The sequence below is a fragment of the Terrapene carolina genome, unplaced genomic scaffold (genome assembly GCF_002925995.2).
Source record: "Terrapene carolina triunguis isolate 2854851 unplaced genomic scaffold, T_m_triunguis-2.0 Scaffold58, whole genome shotgun sequence".
NCBI lineage: Eukaryota > Metazoa > Chordata > Testudines > Emydidae > Terrapene > Terrapene triunguis.
In genome coordinates, this window is record NW_020664409.1 from 42,301,222 (window position 1) to 42,319,541 (window position 18,320).

General features: G+C 39.0%; 1 protein-coding gene across 12 annotated transcripts in view; it reads left to right on the top strand.

The window, feature by feature from the left end:
- Nucleotides 1-18,320, top strand: part of DTNA (dystrobrevin alpha) — a 229,987-nt gene that overhangs the window by 150,425 nt on the left and 61,242 nt on the right. For all 12 annotated transcript variants that reach the window (XM_026661892.1, XM_026661918.2, XM_026661871.1 and 9 more), the window contains exons 5-9: nt 2,199-2,284; nt 3,676-3,830; nt 10,689-10,794; nt 13,184-13,350; nt 16,112-16,236. In XM_026661892.1, the coding sequence (XP_026517677.1) occupies nt 2,199-2,284; nt 3,676-3,830; nt 10,689-10,794; nt 13,184-13,350; nt 16,112-16,236 (639 nt within the window). The remainder of the gene's footprint in view (nt 1-2,198; nt 2,285-3,675; nt 3,831-10,688; nt 10,795-13,183; nt 13,351-16,111; nt 16,237-18,320) is intronic.

Genomic DNA, 18,320 nt, shown 5'->3' on the forward strand with positions numbered 1-18,320 from the left:
GCTCTCCCCCCCGGCGGCCAGAGCGCAGGGCGGCGAGCCCCAGCAGGGGCTCGCCACTCTCCCCCCGGCGGCCGGGGGAGGGCGGCCAGATCGCCGGGGGGAGGGCGGCGAGCCCTGCTGTGGCCCCGGTCTCCCCGGCGGCCGCCGCGCCGCCCCCCTCCAGGTGCCGCCCCAAGCACCAGCTTGGGTGCCTGGTGCCTGGAGCCGGCCCTGTTGACAAGCAATGGAGCTGTTCCATAAATGTGGATGAAGAAATAGATTTCATCTTGTCGTCACTTTCTTGGCTATTGCCAAACCAGTTAGAATAGCCATATAACTTTTAATATCCAGACTCCAGAATCCTTATACATAGAGTTGGCTTGTGGAGTCTAGATGGACACCCACTGTGTCCTGTAATGGAGCATAGACTGGAGGTCACAGAACATCTAGTTCCCCACAGTGACACAGAATCTTATGGCCTCGCTCTGCCACCCTCATACTGAGAAGTGCCCTGTTCCATTATTAGTCCCATTGCTGAAACTCAAAGGAAAAATGGGTTTGTCGTGCTGTAAAATTGAAAAGAAAGGAATTGGCTGACTGTGAAACAATAATTCTCTTTATTAGGATGAGAATATGCTCTCAATGATTTAGTTAAACAGAGAGATAGGAACCCATTAAACATCTCCACGGGTAATAGGTAAATGCTGACCCAACGTAATTTGTATCTTAACTGCACTGAGGGAAGGTGCTGAGAAATCCAAAGAAAAAGTAAATTTGAAAAATTTGAGACCAAAAAAAATTAATGCAAAAGAGGAGGAAATTTATTATTTTTAGTGAGATTGTACATTTTAGCATGTTCATGCTTCTGCTTGTGATAGCATAATTCCTTTAAACAACCTGTGCTAGGTTTTTTTCATACCAAGGGAAATGATTTTAGAATTTAAAGCAGAAGGGCTTATAATGAAGATGGAAAATATTAGCTCAGAAACTGGAATGTGCTAAGGTTTCTGTATGGTAAATAATCACTGAGGTGGATGCAGGATAATTGGTATGGAAATGGGGCAGCTGAGTTTTGCCTTAAAATGGTTCAGTGAAAAGATCAACCATTCGTAAAATGTGTACATTGCATATGGACACTGCAATGTACAAGCTTGTTCCTTCCAAGGAGGAAAAGGATCCTTATCATCTGACTGGGACATGACTACATTTGTAGGAAAATTATTATAGAACTTTTTTTCCCCTATGTCGGATACCCTCGTATGTGTTAAATAGTGTTGAATAGAATAGAATTTGTGTGAAATTAAATATACCAGATGCTTAACTCCTTGATTTAACCAATGGTTTGTGCCATCACTCCTGCAGGGAAAAGTGTGGGATTCTGCATGGCCATATGGGACTAGTGAAACCCTCCATAGTGTTATGTCAGTGCCTCCAAAATGGTAAATTCTGACAGTGCCCAAAGGGTGGTATTTAAAAAGAGGCTTTTCTTGAAAATAAGATGATTTCAACACAGGGCCTGATCCAAAGTCCATTGAAAATAAATGGTCTGCTGTTGACTTCAGTGGGGTTTGGATTGGGCCTTAGAGTCCATGTTTTAACTAAATGCCTTCTAAGATTGCATGTAAATCAAGGGTATAATTGAAAAAGTCAAATGGCTTGGAACCATTAACTTGTACAATAGCTAACCTGAGTAACCACATGTTCTTTAGCCATTATCCTCATCCTCCTTTCCCCACTATTGCTTTTGCACTCACTTGTTACATCCTGTTTCAAATTAAATTGTAAGCTTCTTGGGCAGGAACTGTCTGTATGGATAGTTCCTAGCATAGTGGGGCCCTGATTTTGATTGGGGCCTTTGAGCACTACAATAGTACAAATAACAATAAATAATAATAATAATAATAATCAGCTTAATGCACGATGTGCTAACCAGCATTCAAATGTTGTTCTGATAAGCTTAATATTAAAATGTGCCTTGTTGATGCTCTTAAAGGGTCTCTGGTGGCTTTACAGAGATACCTGCCATTGTATGTCCTCTAGAAAGAAAACAGTAAAAATATGAAAAGAAAAATGCATTGATCTGAAGATTTTATTTCCAACTCTATGATCCTGGATATAATATGTGTCTGGTGTATTATGTCATGTCAAGGAGATGCAGTTAAAATGTACATTCATGCTGGTCAGATCATGCCATATAACAACTTTTTATTATCTAACAGGGAAGGACATGGTAAAATTTCAGTTTTTGCTGTCAAAATGGCTTTGGCAACTCTTTGTGGAGGAAAGATCATGGACAAATTAAGATGTAAGTTTTGTTTTGTCTGTCGTTCATCCCTGTATTTGGTAAGATATCAAATTGTACCAGAATGCTAGGTGGACCTGATGGGATTAGACCATGCTTATATTTGGTGATGGTGAGGTTTTGCTGAACCAATTTGCATCTTCAGATAAGTCCAGTTCACTGTTTGGATGGCTTCTCAACCAGTTTTGGAGCTAGGTCACATATGTCTAACTCTGATGAATACAGTACAAATTTGATTTCTATTCAGGCTGATTGAATTAAAAGGTTATCATAACTACAGTCAAGTGCAGCAAATGTCTAGCATTATGAAGTATCATTGGACAATTTCCTCTTTCATGACATCTCTCTCATTTTCACAGTTAGAAAAACAATACCATTTATACACTGTTTATATTTCCTTTCCAGGGGCACACGTCTATCCCTTCTGCTTTACAGGATTTGTCTCATTTCCCAAACAAATCTAGCTGCAGAAGCATTGAGAGACTTCCTTTTAGAATTCTTGTCCCTTGGGATCAGCTTCATCTAGAGTACAGTGCTTAGTTCTCCCTTTTCTCTGATGTTGTGCATAAGGATAGCTATTGATTCCCTGAGTCCATCGGCTGTATGCAGTGGCAGGATGTAGTGTGACACTGGTTTCCCAGCAGTAAACTGCAGGGTCCTTCACTTGGAATTTCCCTCCAGATGCACCCAGTGTGATATCTGCCATCTAGAACAGAGGTGGCCCTAACAACCTGAAAAATGATAATGGTCCCTTAGTCTAGCATCCTCCACTAAGTTTTGGAGCCTTTTAAACTTTTCACTTTCTTACTCGAAAAAAAAAGTCTACCATCAAGGAAAATAAAAAAAGAGTAAGAGCTATAGACTGACAAATTGTTGTAATATTTACATGACAAAATAATTTAAGCCAAAAAAAGTGATAAGATTCAAGTAATGCATTTCAAATTTGTTGAGTGTTCTACATGTCCAAAAAATCATAAACAGCCTCATGAACTCAGGGCCAGAATGGCACCAGACAAAAAGTTGTAGTTGATGTTTTGCACTTTGTCAAATTGGATCCATTCTATCTGACTAAATTACTCACGTACGTTAAGCATCAAGCACCAGCTAAAAAGGAACGACACCACAGAGCCACGAAAGCAGGAATATTTTAATATAGAAATCTGATAGTTTTCTTACATGTGCTTTTTTCTTTTGCTTCTGGCAAGTAGGCTAAAATTAAAGATGCAATAATATTGACGTTTTCCATAAGCAGAATACAGTATATAAAAAATCTCATTACTTTAAATTCAGATTATATGTTGTTGAACTAAGAGAAGATCTGTAGTTTAAATGAAGTAAACCTCTCCTTTTCTTGCTCTTTTTTTGTTGTTTTTGTTTTGTTTTAATTTCCCCAGATATTTTCTCAATGATTTCAGACTCTGGTGGAGTGATGGTTTATGGAAGGTATGATATGTTTCTGCGGGAGGTTCTCAAACTTCCCACTGCAGTTTTCGAAGGTCCTTCATTTGGTTACACGGAGCAATCGGCAAAATCCTGTTTCTCTCAACAGGTAAAGAAAGATGGCATCACTGACGTATGCTGTCAGTCACATGACTAATCAAGTTTTCTTTCATTCTTTCTTTTTTCCTTTACACACACATACGTGCACACACAGTCATGCTGCTTCTCTTTCCTGCTACAGTTGTGCATACCTGACCTTATATCTCCATCATGGTGAAATCCAATTCTTAAACCAAGTATCTTATTGTTCATGTCTATGGTGAGGCAACAGATACACTTGAAATGCTCCGGTGAAAAAGAACTGTTTCTCACCTCTTCTTTGTTGGAAATGGAAGCCTACAGGCAACTGAACATCTGATTTCCCTTGCAGAAATTCTTAGTAGGATCCAAGAAAGTGCTGAAGTTACACAGAAAGGAATATGGCATTTGTCACAGCACATCAGACTGTGTGGATGCATTGAGTCTGATATCCTGCCAGTGGCCAATACCTGATGCTTCGGAGAGGGGAGGGACGGACTCAAAAATACCCAGTACTACATGTATTGTGCATTGCTCTGTTGTATTGGAAGAAGAGAATTCCTTCCTGGGAACTGCATTGATTTACACCCTTAGAAAAATATTTGATTAAATTTATCTTACCACCCATAAGAAATTCAGTAGTGCAATACATGCAAAGTAAGGGAAGATGTTGAAGCTGAGAAGACATTGGGAACAAAGCGGTATTTTTCTTCTCTTCTTTACTGCTAAATTATAGATCTAGGGCTCCAAAAGGAATTTATACTTCCTATTTCCCTGACAGGCAGGATAAACATGATATGATATATTCATCTTCCTATCAAACTGTTATCGCAATTGCAGAGATTTAAAAAAAAAATTAAATCTAAAGTTGTGGAACTCTGATGTGCTGTTGCTTGGACAAATGTTGTTCCACAATCTAGTGACATGAGGATGTGTACTCACTACTAGGGTATCTCCTTCTGGACACATCTGGGAATTAGCTCTGCCAGCCAGATACCCTCTTCTTGCAGTTCCTCAGCCTGTCATCTCACTCTCTCACTATGTAGCCACTCTTTTGCACTCAGGAACTGCAGTGCCTCGCCTTTGTGGATTAGTCCTCCTGCCAAGTCACAATAGGCCTCCCCTTCCAGGGTAATAAAGCTAGTCCAGTTGGCATCTCCATGGCTCCTATGCCACATCCCAGTGGCTGGCAGGGGAACCCAGGCCCATCCTCTATACTGGGTATCAGCCCAGGGACTCTATAACAAGCAGTCAAGGTCTGCATAGTCCTCCCCCTTATGCTGTTTCCATGGGCTTCTTCCTACCTAGCTCTCACAGGCTTTCTTTCCCCCACAACTCCTCTGGGGTTGACCCTTCTTCTAGGTCTAGAACCCCAGGGTTTATTCTCCCTTTTGGGTTTTCACCTGCCTTTCTCTGTGCTCCCAGAGAGTGACTGCAGCCTCTGTCCCTGCAGCCTCTTTCTATTGGAAACTTCCTAACTTTATAATCCAGCCAACTCCTGCCCAGCTGAGCCTCTTGTTCAGTTAAACCTGGCACTTGCTACAGGTACAGCCAGGTACCCTCAGGCCCACGTTAACCCCATCAGGGCCTGTGTGGGGTACACAACCCATCACCCCTCGTCTCACAGTGTATATTTAGTTTCAAGTTTCCAAGCAATTGATTAAAAACTGGAGGAGGAAAAAAATGACTTTTAACGGTATGGAAATTACTGTCAGTGTCCTTTTAAGGGACATTGCTTCTTTAATCCATAAAATCAGTGACCACCAAAGGAGTGCAGCCATAAAGCTGTCAATGAAGCAGAAATTACTTTATTTGGTACAAATCAAGTTTTAATTTATAGCAAGGGCCCTACCAAATTCACGGCCATGAAAAACGTGTCACGGACCATGAAATCTGGTCTCCCAGCGTGAAATCTGGTCTTTTGTGTGCTTTTACCCTATACTATTACTAGGTTATAGATTACCCTTACCGCTGGTTGTTACCCTCTGGAATAAGCTTTGCTGGGCAGGAAACAGGAACGGCTCGCATCTCTGTTTCATTGGTTGCACTGCTCCGTGATACACCAGTAGCTGACTTAGATCCAGTTGTTTTTTTATAGATGCTGTCTTTCAGATAACCTACTGAATGGACAGTAACCATATTTATTAAATATGACTGTGTTAGGTTTTAGTATTGGTACCCAGACACTGAACAAGATTGTTTTGAATAACATGTGCCTTAGTTAGGATTCAGTGTCACTGACCCAAATTATGACTGTGGGAATTTGTTTACCCAATTTATAGTTATTATGTAACTTAATTTTTTTACCAATTTATTTTTTCCTTGCCTTGTTGTTGTTTGCTGCCATTCATTTGTTGATTTTTACCTGTGTGTTGGTTAAACACTTTAGCAATATTATGCATATTGTAAATGTTGTGCAGCAATAATATGACAATATAGCAATAATACAGTTGCTTTTATACAGTAGCCAAATTTATCCATATTTTGATGTTAAAGATTTAAAACCACAGGCACATGAATTTACTTTGCTTAATAATATAAAGTTTAAATGACAGTTAGACCTGGTCCAGCTAGTGGTTTTTAGCTGATTGCCTACTTAATTGTTTATATATGGTAGACTGAGGTATAATTGACCAGTCTGTTGTTTATAAAGCACTTCATTTTTCTTTTTCTTTTTTTATGTTTGAGGGTTTGGGGGTTTTTTTCTGTGTACTGATATCCTCTGGTGTCTTCGGTCTGTAGGATGCAACATTAAACAGCTTAAGTTAGTTAACATAATAAAGTTTTTGCTTGTTTGTTTACATTTCTCTTATTTTCAGTAACCAAAATTTAATACACAGATTAGCTTAGTTTATTTACAATGTAATGGGGACCAAGTTTTTTATCATACAAGCTATATTTTTGCAATTGTTGTATAGACGTTTATTTTCACTTGAGGTGCATTACTAATATTTTATATGAAATATAATATTTAACTGTTAAAATAGATGCTCACAGTTTTTTGTGAGAAGGTGTATTGCTTTCCCCTGCTGAGCACTTTGTTTTAGCAAAAGAATTAGTAACAGAATTTTTACCCGAGCTTTCTAGAGTTAATTTGCTTGTGATACCAGTTCCACTTTTGTTAACTATTTAGGAGCACAAATTTTAACAACCATTACTTCCTTTTAACACAAAAGAAAAGTATATAAAATGAAAACACAATAAATTTTAAATGCAGGTTTATGCAAACACTTTGAGAGTATTAAACTTTCATGACACTTGGTTGTGTTTGGGAGCCAAAGGTGGGAACCTGTTGAAATTGTTTGCTTGGCTTTTACATTTTGCAACATAACCAGACATAACATAAATTGTTATATTTTTAGCATTTTTGCTATAACATTTTTATAACTATATATTTAATACTTGATAAAGGCATAGAGAAGTTTATAAAACCCAAATATGAAATTGACATTTTGTTAATATTGTTTGCCTTAATGTTGATGTTCCTCTTACATTTTTTTTCCTTTGAACTAAAAATCCTGTGATTAGTAAAAGAAAGTCCTTTGTGTTTGCAATTGCATTATTTGTTGCGGCAGCAATAGATGTACATATATTTATAACTAAGACCTTTTTGAACTTTGCAAAAAATTGGTATTAATAATATTATGATGGTTGCACCAACCATAATATTAAAATAGTATGGTACCGCGTATATTGAAAAAGTACAAAATTGACTTTTGTTGCAACAAAATAATAATAATAAAAAATGTGGTTACGTGACACACACAACATACAACACAGGACAGACTTACAATTAAAAACAAATGGCATCAGAATTCTGTTTATAACTATAAAAATTAATAAACATTTATATTAAGTTATTTGCCAAATTTATTGTATTACTTTAGTAATTTAAGGCACTTTACATTATTTTTATATTAACTTTATTTTAAAACCCTGCTATATGGAAATAAGGAAAACCCATGTTTCAAATATTAGTCAGTGGTTAGGATTAGAAGCAGAGTCTGCATTTCTGTTGCTAGGCAACCATATCTTCAAGAAAGTTAGGAGTATTTTCAGCTGTTGCATTCCTGAAGGGTTAAAATAATTAATTCACCGGATTTATTTAAAGTAAAGTTTTTACCCTGTTTTCTCTTTGTTTGTTGTTGTGTTCTGTTTTTAATTCCTTTATCTTTTAGAGGTGTGTGTAAAAACTATAACTTTAAAACAAAGAGAGAAAGCAGAAATGAGGAGAAGCAGAGGGGAAGAGGCGGGTGGTGAAGAGCAACCTGAGAAGGGAGGAACACCTGAACCAAGAGAGATTAACTCTATATGAATGAACAGTATTGTAACTAATTACAAAAAATTATATATAAAGGCCTCATTTGTAATGTCCCTGCTGCAAATTTCTGTTTTACTTCTTATACACATAGCACTGTGAAACATACTGTAATAATGCTTATCCCAGTATTTCAAAACGTTCAACCTACTACTCATAATAATACAGGTGGTAATTGTGACTGTCCTAATAAGAGTGTGTTGCTATCTGCGGTACCAAAGTAAAAGGGCCAGACTACAACACCAGATTGGAAAAGGATTGTTATGCTTGAATATGAGGTACTATCATATGTACACATACATACTATACATATATACCCTATATACACTACTAATACAAATACGATATCCATATTATCCCTATATGTTAATTATTTGGGAGTGCCCCCAAAGCTCAATCATAACACTATATTCCTCAATCAAAGTTCCGGGCCTACCATTCCCAGGCATACCATAAAGGAACTAAAAACAATTGGAAAATAAAATCTATCCATCAGTCGTATGAAGGAATGTGCAGAACAAGGGACAGATGGAGCATAAATGTACTGTGAATGGTACTGTAAGGTGGCCAAATAATAGTATTTAGCCCACTGGGTCATAGTCAGTCCATGCATTATGCTTTTCCGGGACGATGGGTAAAAATCCTCCCCATAAAAAGACAAAAAGTAGGGAAATGTAGTAGAAAGAGAGAGCCTGAAGCATGGGCCTGGTGCAAAGTCTGAGGCCTGAACCAAAGTCAGCAAAAGTTATGCTATGAACAACAGTCAGGCTCTGTCAAAAGCAGATGCTTGCCGGCAAGTCAATGTCCGGTACACAAACTCAGCACCAGTATTGCTAGCATTGCTAACACACACTGAACACATTCCAGCTGGCCAGCACAAGAACACCCCAACCTAGCACACAATAAAATGGTTTGACAAAAGTGATGAATAGTGATATTTTGTCTAAAACATTAGGAGTAAAAGAACAAAGCCAGGTAGTGAATAGGAATGTTTTGTCTGACTCAGGAGGAAAGTACAAGAGGAGGTAACAAACATGTCATGAAACGTGTAAGGTGACACGTAAGTTGTTTATCCCAGATTGTTTGTCTCATTCTATAAATGTTGGGATCCCTCACTTTAACCCTTAGTCTGGCCTAAGGACAGTGGAAAGTCATGCCACTGACTGAGCTGGTTCATTATCACAGGCATACATGTGTTAGTGTAACTGTAACCATTGAGCCAGGACATTAGCATCGTGCTTCGTCAGCAGTAAACCTGTCCGGATGCCTTCGCTACTAAACCAAGTCTTGTGGTCTTATTGGGCAGTTCAATTGGAGCCTGATGTATGAACTGTCTGGCCAGAACTGGTGCGGCATGCAGAAAGAACACATGCACGCAGCCGAACATCTGATGACCCTATACAGCATTTCTCCAATTGGGGGTTCTGACTTAAAAGGGAGTTGCAGGGGGGTCCCAAGGTTATTTTAAGGGGGTCACCTTTCCTTTTGCACCGCCTTCAAAGCTGGGTGGCCAGAAAGCGGCACCCCATCCAGCAGCCCAGCTCTAAAGGCAGCTGATAATAGTGATATTTGTTGATGGCAATGGTCAACGAAGCCATGGTAAAGAGTCTTAACAGTGGACACATCTCAGAGAGGAATCCGTGTAAAAGTCTTAAAAACGTGAGAATAAGATTTTAGTTAAAAATTTTCAGAAATGCACATGTCCCATTTTCCAAAACCAAAAAGACTTAGGGCTGGTCTTCACTACCCGCCCGGATCGGCGGGTAGAAATCGATCTCTCGGGGATCGATTTATCGCGTCTCGTTGGGACGCGATAATCGATCCCCGAATCGATGCGCGTACTCCACCAGCCCAGGTAGGAGTAAGCGCCGTCGACGGGGGAGCCGCGGCGGTCGATTTGCCGCCGTCCTCACAGCGGGGTAAGTCGGATCAGATACGTCGAATTCAGCTACGCTATTCCCGTAGCTGAATTTGCATATCTGAAATCGACACCCCCCCCCCGTAGTGTAAACGTAGCCTAAGCCTCACTGAGGAACAATAGGACTTAAACCTCTAAGTGTCTAAGTCACTTTTAAAAATGGAATGTATACACTGTTGAAAATGTTAATCTCTGTCTTTATTTGTCCTTTCATTTTTTTTTTAACTTTAGCAGATATTGGAGTGGTGTCTGTCACTCTGGATGGTAATGGCTTTTTGTTTGACACGTGTGCATTAGATAGGACCAATGGCATATAGTAATATGAACAGGTTGGGAAAATGTTGTGTTCTTTCTTGGGGGGCAAGATTTAGGTCAGAACCCTTAAAGTGAGTGATTACTTAATAAATGGCACAAACTCCCTCCATGAAGAGAACTGCTGGTTACAGGTGGCAGACATTATAACCACTAATACCTTCATCTTCTGTTTTTACAACCTTTGGCAATGTCATTTTCTTCTCGGTTTATGGCTTGAGGTTTAAGAACTTCATTTCTTCATTCCCAAGTACTTTTATAAAAACATGTTCAAGTCACCCTGATTTCTGTGGTTACTGTTTTTTTTTTTCTGTGTGTGTGTGTTTGTTTGTTTTGAGCAGAAAAAAGTCACATTAAATGCTTTCTTGGATACTGTCATGTCTGACCCCCCGCCACAGTGTCTGGTCTGGCTACCACTTCTGCATCGATTGGCAAATGTTGAAAATGGTAAGTGATGGCTGCTCACCAAGTTTAGTTAAAGAATAGCAGTTGCAATGGGGACATCTAGGCTATATATGATGAGCTTCTCAGTTTATGGATGACATTATAAGAGCTACTATACTGAGGTTATTGATTCCAGGTGCCATCTTATAGCTGCTAATCAAATAGCATGGCTTACTGTCAGTTATTCCACTTGTAGCCTTGTTTAATTTTTTGCTGTGCTCTGGAGTTTGTCCTAAATATTTCCTCGCTTTCTATGCCCTTGATAGCCAGAGAGCTACAGTAGTTGGCCCACTCATGCCACACACACATTTGGTAAAATCAAAGACCACGACATTTATTAGCTATGACATAACAGCACTAAAGGAGGAACAGCAAGGCAGCTCCTTCCCACACAATCCACCTGGCAGGCTAAGTCCAGTGCAGGTTGTAAACTAATGGCCACAATGTCCAAGTAGTCCTTAAAAGGAGGCTACTCCTAAACACCTCCCTGCAAAACTATCTATCCAGAAGACAGGAGCAAGAAACCTCAGATCCAACCTTCTCTCTTATGTGAAGGATGCGGATTTAATTGAGGGGGTACCTCTGAGCCAGACACTGAATCACTCCCCTGGCTCTGAAATGCATAGATTCAGAGATTTTACGGTCAGTGTGGACCATTCTGATCATCTTGTCTGACCTCCTATGTAACACAGACCATAGAATGCCACCCAGTAATTTCTGTATCAAACACACAACTTCTGTTTGGGCAACTTGGGAGAGGTAGGCAGGTAACCACTCTGCTCACAAAGAAGCAGGACTATTGGTCTAACCCCACAGATATAGATTCCGTAGCAGAATGCAGACACTGCCGCAGCATTGAAACTGCAGTCGCAACCACAGAAGGACCCCAGTACTGTGGGTTCATTCCATCCTCTCCACCCCTCCAAGCCCTATATATTTCCCCAAATAGTTCTAGCAGATCCCCACACAGTTCTCTTACACAAAGCCATCTCTTCTACTGTGCCCAATGACCTGTATTTCGACCTTAAAAAGGAAAAGGATACATAATAGGAAGTACACTTTCAGTGTCTTACTTAGCAGAGTACACCTGCTCCTAATATGGTATTTCCTCCACATGGCTCTTAAGAGGAGTTTGGCATCTAATCCTTTGCAAATGTCATTGACAATATATCCTTTAATGTTGTGGATCTAGAAGGAATGGAAGATTTAAACCCAAGGAAACATGTTAAGCCTTTATATTTAAACATTCAATTAACAATATGAATAAATTTTCAAAAAACAATTTCCCCATATTTCCCTTGGTAGCCAGGGGAAAAAATCCTCTCTCTCTTTTGAGACTCTCTGTCTAATGGTGTAGCTGCTAGCTCAAGGAGCAGACATGTTTGAAAATAAACTTAAGAGCCCCACTTTCTTAGTCTGGAGGGACAAGGGTTGTTGTGCAGAGGATTTTCTGTTATTACTACCAGAGTTCATTGGGAAAGTGTTGCCAGCTCATTTCCTCTCAAGTGCTCCCTCCCGCCTGTCCATAGAGCATAACTGGAGCTTCAAAAGGGGATGCATATATGTATTCAGTTGCAGATAAATACAGTGTACATGCTCTAGTGTGCAGAGACAGGCAGAGGCAATGGGAGTGCCAAGTGGTGGGGGGAAAAACATAGCTCTTAGCAGCGTAAATAGTAAAAGATGCCATCGATCAGCCTAATATTCTAGGGCAGTGCTTCCGGGTGACACACATCCTCCTTATTATATACTTTTGGTTGGAATGGTGGACAAAATGGAGCTCATTCTTAGGGCCAGATTTTCAAACGTGGTTACCAAACATTCAGTGCTTAAATCCATATCTAAATGTGGTTAGTTAACTACATCAGTCGTAGGTGATTAAAATAGGTATCTAGATGCCTCTACATAGATTTAGACACCTAACTTTAGGCACCCATGTTTGAAAATCCAACCTCTGACCCATAGGCTCACCAACTCAACTGCTAATGATAACAATAAAAACCTTCACCTTTCCAGAATAGCAACCTATTAGAGCCAGGTAGATTTCCTTCTAATTTACTGTTTGTTTCCTCTGTAATAAACTCAGTTTGCTTTGTAGTTTAAATACATTTCTGAGGCTATAGGAAGAACAGTGCATGTTGTTTCAGAAGAGATAAAGGATTTGGAGTTGGGAATTAAGCAAGTGCAGTTTGTACCCTGGAAGAGACCCACAAAAGACTTGTGAAGTTTTCATATATATATTTTCCTCAGCCTAAGACCATGAATGGTATTTGATGTTGAAAATTACTGCAAACAAAGGAAGAATTCAGTCACCATTTGGGACTTGATTCTTAATCTTGTTCTTATTGTTTCTTTTGTTTGTTTTTGTTTTTTAAATTTCTCTCCCCCGCAGTCTTCCACCCTGTTGAGTGTTCCTACTGCCACAGTGAGAGCATGATGGGATTTCGCTATCGGTGCCAGCAGTGTCACAATTACCAGCTCTGTCAGGACTGCTTCTGGAGGGGACATGCCAGTGGTTCCCATAGCAACCAGCACCAAATGAAAGAATACACATCGTGGGTAAGGGAAGGTTCATGCATTGCTGCAGACTGTTTGAACTCCAGCAGTCAGAGAGAGAATCCCAAGGATGGAGTAGGAACCTTGGCCAATTCAGTCATTTTATATTGCAAAATATAAAACTTTGGTGGCCAATTTAGATAAGTATGGAGAATCCACAATTGTGGTCCCTATTCACCATTAAGCTTTGAGACAAGAATTTCTTTTCTGAGAGTGGATTTGAGCAGTCTGACAGTTTAATACTGTGCTGGATGTCAGGACAGCTGCAGGAGGGTCTTGGAATATAATGCTATTTTCACAGTAAGTTTTCCATTTTTGAAGGACCCATAGTAAACTATTTGTTAGCCTTTCTCTCGCTTTCTCTGATTCATATGCTAATGATTACATGTAAACGAAATTATGGGGACTATTGAAGTATCACTCAGCTATCCATGAAATCTTTTTTTTTTTTTTTTTTTTGTATTTATTTTATTTTTTTTTTTTTTTTTTTTTTTTTTTTAATTTTTTGGTTTTTTTTTATTTTTTTTCAGCTTTCCATGAAATTTTTTTTTTTTTTTTTTTGAGGAACTAACTTAAGTGTGTGTGTGTGTGTGTGTGTATGTTCAATATATCTGTATTATGTTCCCATTATAATGGCATTTGAGTACATTAACATAACTACATCCATAATAAATCATACAGCCTATATTAAGTAACAAAAATAACCACCCACCTTTACATCATTAAAAAAAAAAATCCACCGCTTATACCCAGCTGGCACAAATGCTTCACCAAATAGTTAAGCCTAACAACTTCTCTCTGAAATCTGGGCTCTAGCAGAGCCAAAGGTGAAGCAAATTTCCAGCAGAGGTCCCACCACTAAGAACATGCCATCTTCAGAATTCAAATCCGGGGAGTGTCAGCAGAGGCACTTCAGCTGATCTCAGCTGTCACAGTGGTGCATTGTTTTACAGGGAGAGGAGTGGTCTTTTAGGCAGGAGGGATGCAGACCACAGTGTGTGTGTGTGGATACGTGTTTGAACCTAAGTTTTCAGAAAACATATTTAAAACAATTAAAACTCTGGTTCTGTGAAAGTAGCTGCCTGCCTGATGATAATGTTGCACAGACCAAGCAAGGGTTAACTATAAAAGAAATGCACTGTTTGATCAGTATGCCAGGCACATGGCTCAGCTCTGCCTCACAATAGATCTAGGTGCACAAATAGCCTCTGAGCTCTCACTTTGTGGACATGGATGACTTGAGTTTAGACTCTGGATAGGAGAGTACGTGCCACCTGGCTCTTTTTCTCATCCCTTAACAAACAGCATATTTGTGGAATGATATATCTTTCTTGCTGTAGGAAGTGTGCTGCAATGGTAGGGAAGGAATCTGGTGATTTCACTTGAAAGCTGTTTCAAAACCTTGCCAGACACAATAAAAAGCAACATATGAATACGTGTCTAGTCGCCCCAGCTACCCAAATGTTGTTTACTTTCAGACTGGAATATTTCAATTCAAATCTGAAATTGCCTTGCTACTGTGTACATGGGTCTTATTTCTTTCAAAGCAGATTTGATAACAATGTCCTTAACATTTCCTGTGTATGAATGTTCTATATATTAGGCCTAATCTTAAAAGTTAGGTACATACACACACCTGGGGTGTGCCTAACTCATGCAAATATCTCAGGTGCATGTGTAAATTGGAGATGTCCAATAGAACTCAATTATGGTGAATTCAGAGTGAAACTCCATTTATAATAAAGTAGAGTGAGAGTCCTAAATTGTTCAAATTTATTGTCGTGTATAATTTGGAATTCCAATAATAAAAATAATTCATATCCTGGTCACAGGGTATATACCTTCCTTGTGAAGATCTCAAAGCACTTTAAAAACTCTAGCAAATTAAGCTTGATATCCCTTTTTGATAGGAAAGTAGTATTACCCCCATTTTACAGATGGAAAACTGAGTCACAGAGCGGTTAACTGGCTTGTCCAAGGTCATGCAGGAAATCTGTTGCAGAACCTAGAACAGAACCCAGAACTCACAGCCCATTGCTACAGCCACACAGCCATCCTTTCTTCACTTAGAATTAAACTGTTATCTGGGAATTACTTCACTGTAAAAGAGTTTCACTGTATACAGGATGTCATTATGTTTATAAAAGCTGAAGATGTAGCTGCCCTAGTGCTTTAAAACTAGCATTACATTGTGTTGCCCTATGAAGACTTGTGGGATCCCAGGATTCAAAGCTTAATGCCTGTTGTTTACACAGTGAGAGCAGAGATGTTCAATTTTTTGGGAAGCAATGAAAGCTTATCAGTCTTTTCTTTTAGCTTTCTGTCTCCAAGTCCATGAAACTCCATCAGTATTGTGTCTGAAATGGCATTTGCCCTTATTGTAGCAGAGGCAGCAACTTCTAAGGCAGACAAGAGAGAAGCTTTAGTTTAAAACATCTAAAGAATGAAGGAAGCTAGTGAAACACTAATGAGGAGGGGAGGGAAAGAATATTGTGCACTGGCTTGTATGCATGCCACTACCTTCAAAGAAACAGTGTTTCCCAGGGCCTGATCCAGAGCCCACTGAAGACGATGGGAATCTTTCCATTGACCTAAATGGATTTTGGCTCATTGGACCCTTAAAGAAAGGCATAGAGAGAGGAAAAAGTTAAGAATATATGATTGTAAGTGGTAAGGTTTTGTTCTGCACTTCCTGTAGTTTCAATGTAGCAACCGTTTGCACCTTACTTGTCCACATTACTTTTACCTTCCTTGTTCCTCCCAGAAATCACCTGCTAAGAAGCTAACTAATGCACTTAGCAAGTCTTTAAGCTGTGCTTCCAGCCGTGAACCTTTGCACCCAATGTTCCCTGACCAGCCTGAAAAACCTCTAAACCTGGCTCATATTGTGTAAGTATCTGTGTGCTGTAGAGAAAGTAACCTTTGTTCCAGTTGACATGTACAGACTGTGTATCTCCGATGGCTCTGGAGGAAATGCATGATGGCTGTTTCATGTCTCATGCAATGAATCAAGTGCTTTGTATAAAATCACAAGAAGGGGCTTTCTGTTAGCGTGAATTTACCTTGGTGGTCCAAGCCACATTTAAACTATTGAAAAAACATATGGATGATGTTGATACAGGTGACACAGATACGGGACACAGTCGTAAGTGGGGAGAGAAGAATGTGAAAGTATTTAAATTTTGTGTCGTTTTCATGGTTTAGTACATTTAGATTTATTCATGATTCAGCTCTCTGGATTTATTCTCAGGAGTCTCCAAACTTCAACATAACACTGTATTGTCTTGAACTAAGGTGCCAGACAAGAGGTGAAATCCTGGCCCTCTTGAAGTTAATGGCAAAGTTCTCAATGACTTAATGGAACCAGAATTTCACCCAAAGTCTTAAAACAATGCAGCTGAATTTTCATCTTATTCTAATCTTGCATTACAGTTCATTGATCCTTTTTAATTTACTCAATACTGTAGTTTGTCTCTAAGTTTTCCCTTTCACTCTCTTTTATTATTTAAAGTTCATATAAACTAGTCATGCTTTCCTCCCTAGCAGTCAAAGAGCTCAAAGCAGAAAGAAGGCTAGATTTGGATACAATGGGGAAATTGCCACTTCAGATGATATAGCATTCATTGAAGGGCCTTCATCATCTGCGCTAATAGTAGATCATATATTGTCATCTGGCTAGGTAACATTGGCTTCTCTGGTGACCTGTGCTTTCTTGGTCTCATTTGACCTAAAAGTGACTCTCTTTCCCAGGAATTCAAAGCAAAACTAAAGTAACAATTGGAAAAAAGTTCCAAAGCAATTAGATGTTCTGAAATGATTTAAAAAATATTTATTTTAAAATACTTCTCATGAAAAGTGCTGCAATCGTTCTAAAAAAAAAAGTCAGTCTTTTAACCACCTCCTTCATGCTGCTGCCTGAAGCAGTGCAGGCAAAAACCATAAAGGCTGTGGGAACTCTCTCTTAGCCTGCTTAGATGTTTTAAAAATAAATCATGCTGATGTTATTCTCTGGGTGGTCATAATGGGAGTTTTCCAAGGCAGCACTACTGTCCCTCTTTTTTAAAATGTGAGGTATATCATACAGATGTTTAATTTTGTGTGATGGTTACAACTGATTATCTCTTAAAATAAATGTACTGCTTTATCGTAAGGATGGAATAGAGGCATATTGTACTAAGAAACAGAATTAGATGGATTTACTCAGATACCATGGTGATCGGCATGGTATAAAAGCCGAGAGACATGGATGTATAGATAATAATTTCACATGCAGAAACTGGGCATACTTCAGAGGGATAGAAAGAGAGGTCATGAAAGTGAAATTAAAGCCTCTTCCTCATGCTATCTAGAGTTTTTCATTGTGGGACATTAACACTGGCTCCAGTAGGAGTATCTACCTGTATTCTGATATGAGAGACAAGGTAGATGAAGAGGTATCTTTTGTTGGACCAACTTCCAACAACTTGGTCCAATAAAAGATATATTATCTTGCCTATCTTGTCTCTCTCTTTTATCATGGTGCCAACATGGCTACAACAGCACTGCAAACAACTACAATGAAAAACTTTTAAAAATTAATTCTGTTTCACAGCATGATTGTAGTACCCTGCAGCAACACTGCAAATATATATTCTTAGATAGCAGATAACATGCTGCAATCATAGTAAATACTGGATTATTATGAAGGAATTCAAACAAAGATAGGGAAGAGAAAGATACAATAATTGAATAGGATCTGTTCCAAAATCTTTGCTGTAAAATTGGGACCTTGTCTTCTTTCTGAATACATAGATATAATTTAGTGTGAATGAATATAAGGATGAGAGACCATCTATTTTATTTTTATGGCACAGTTTCTCCTTATTGTTAGATTGAAAGCAATATAACTGTATTGAGTATAATGATACATGAATGAAAAACCTGCAAGTCGTGGAAATAGCATGATCTACAATGTAATTCACATAAATTAACTG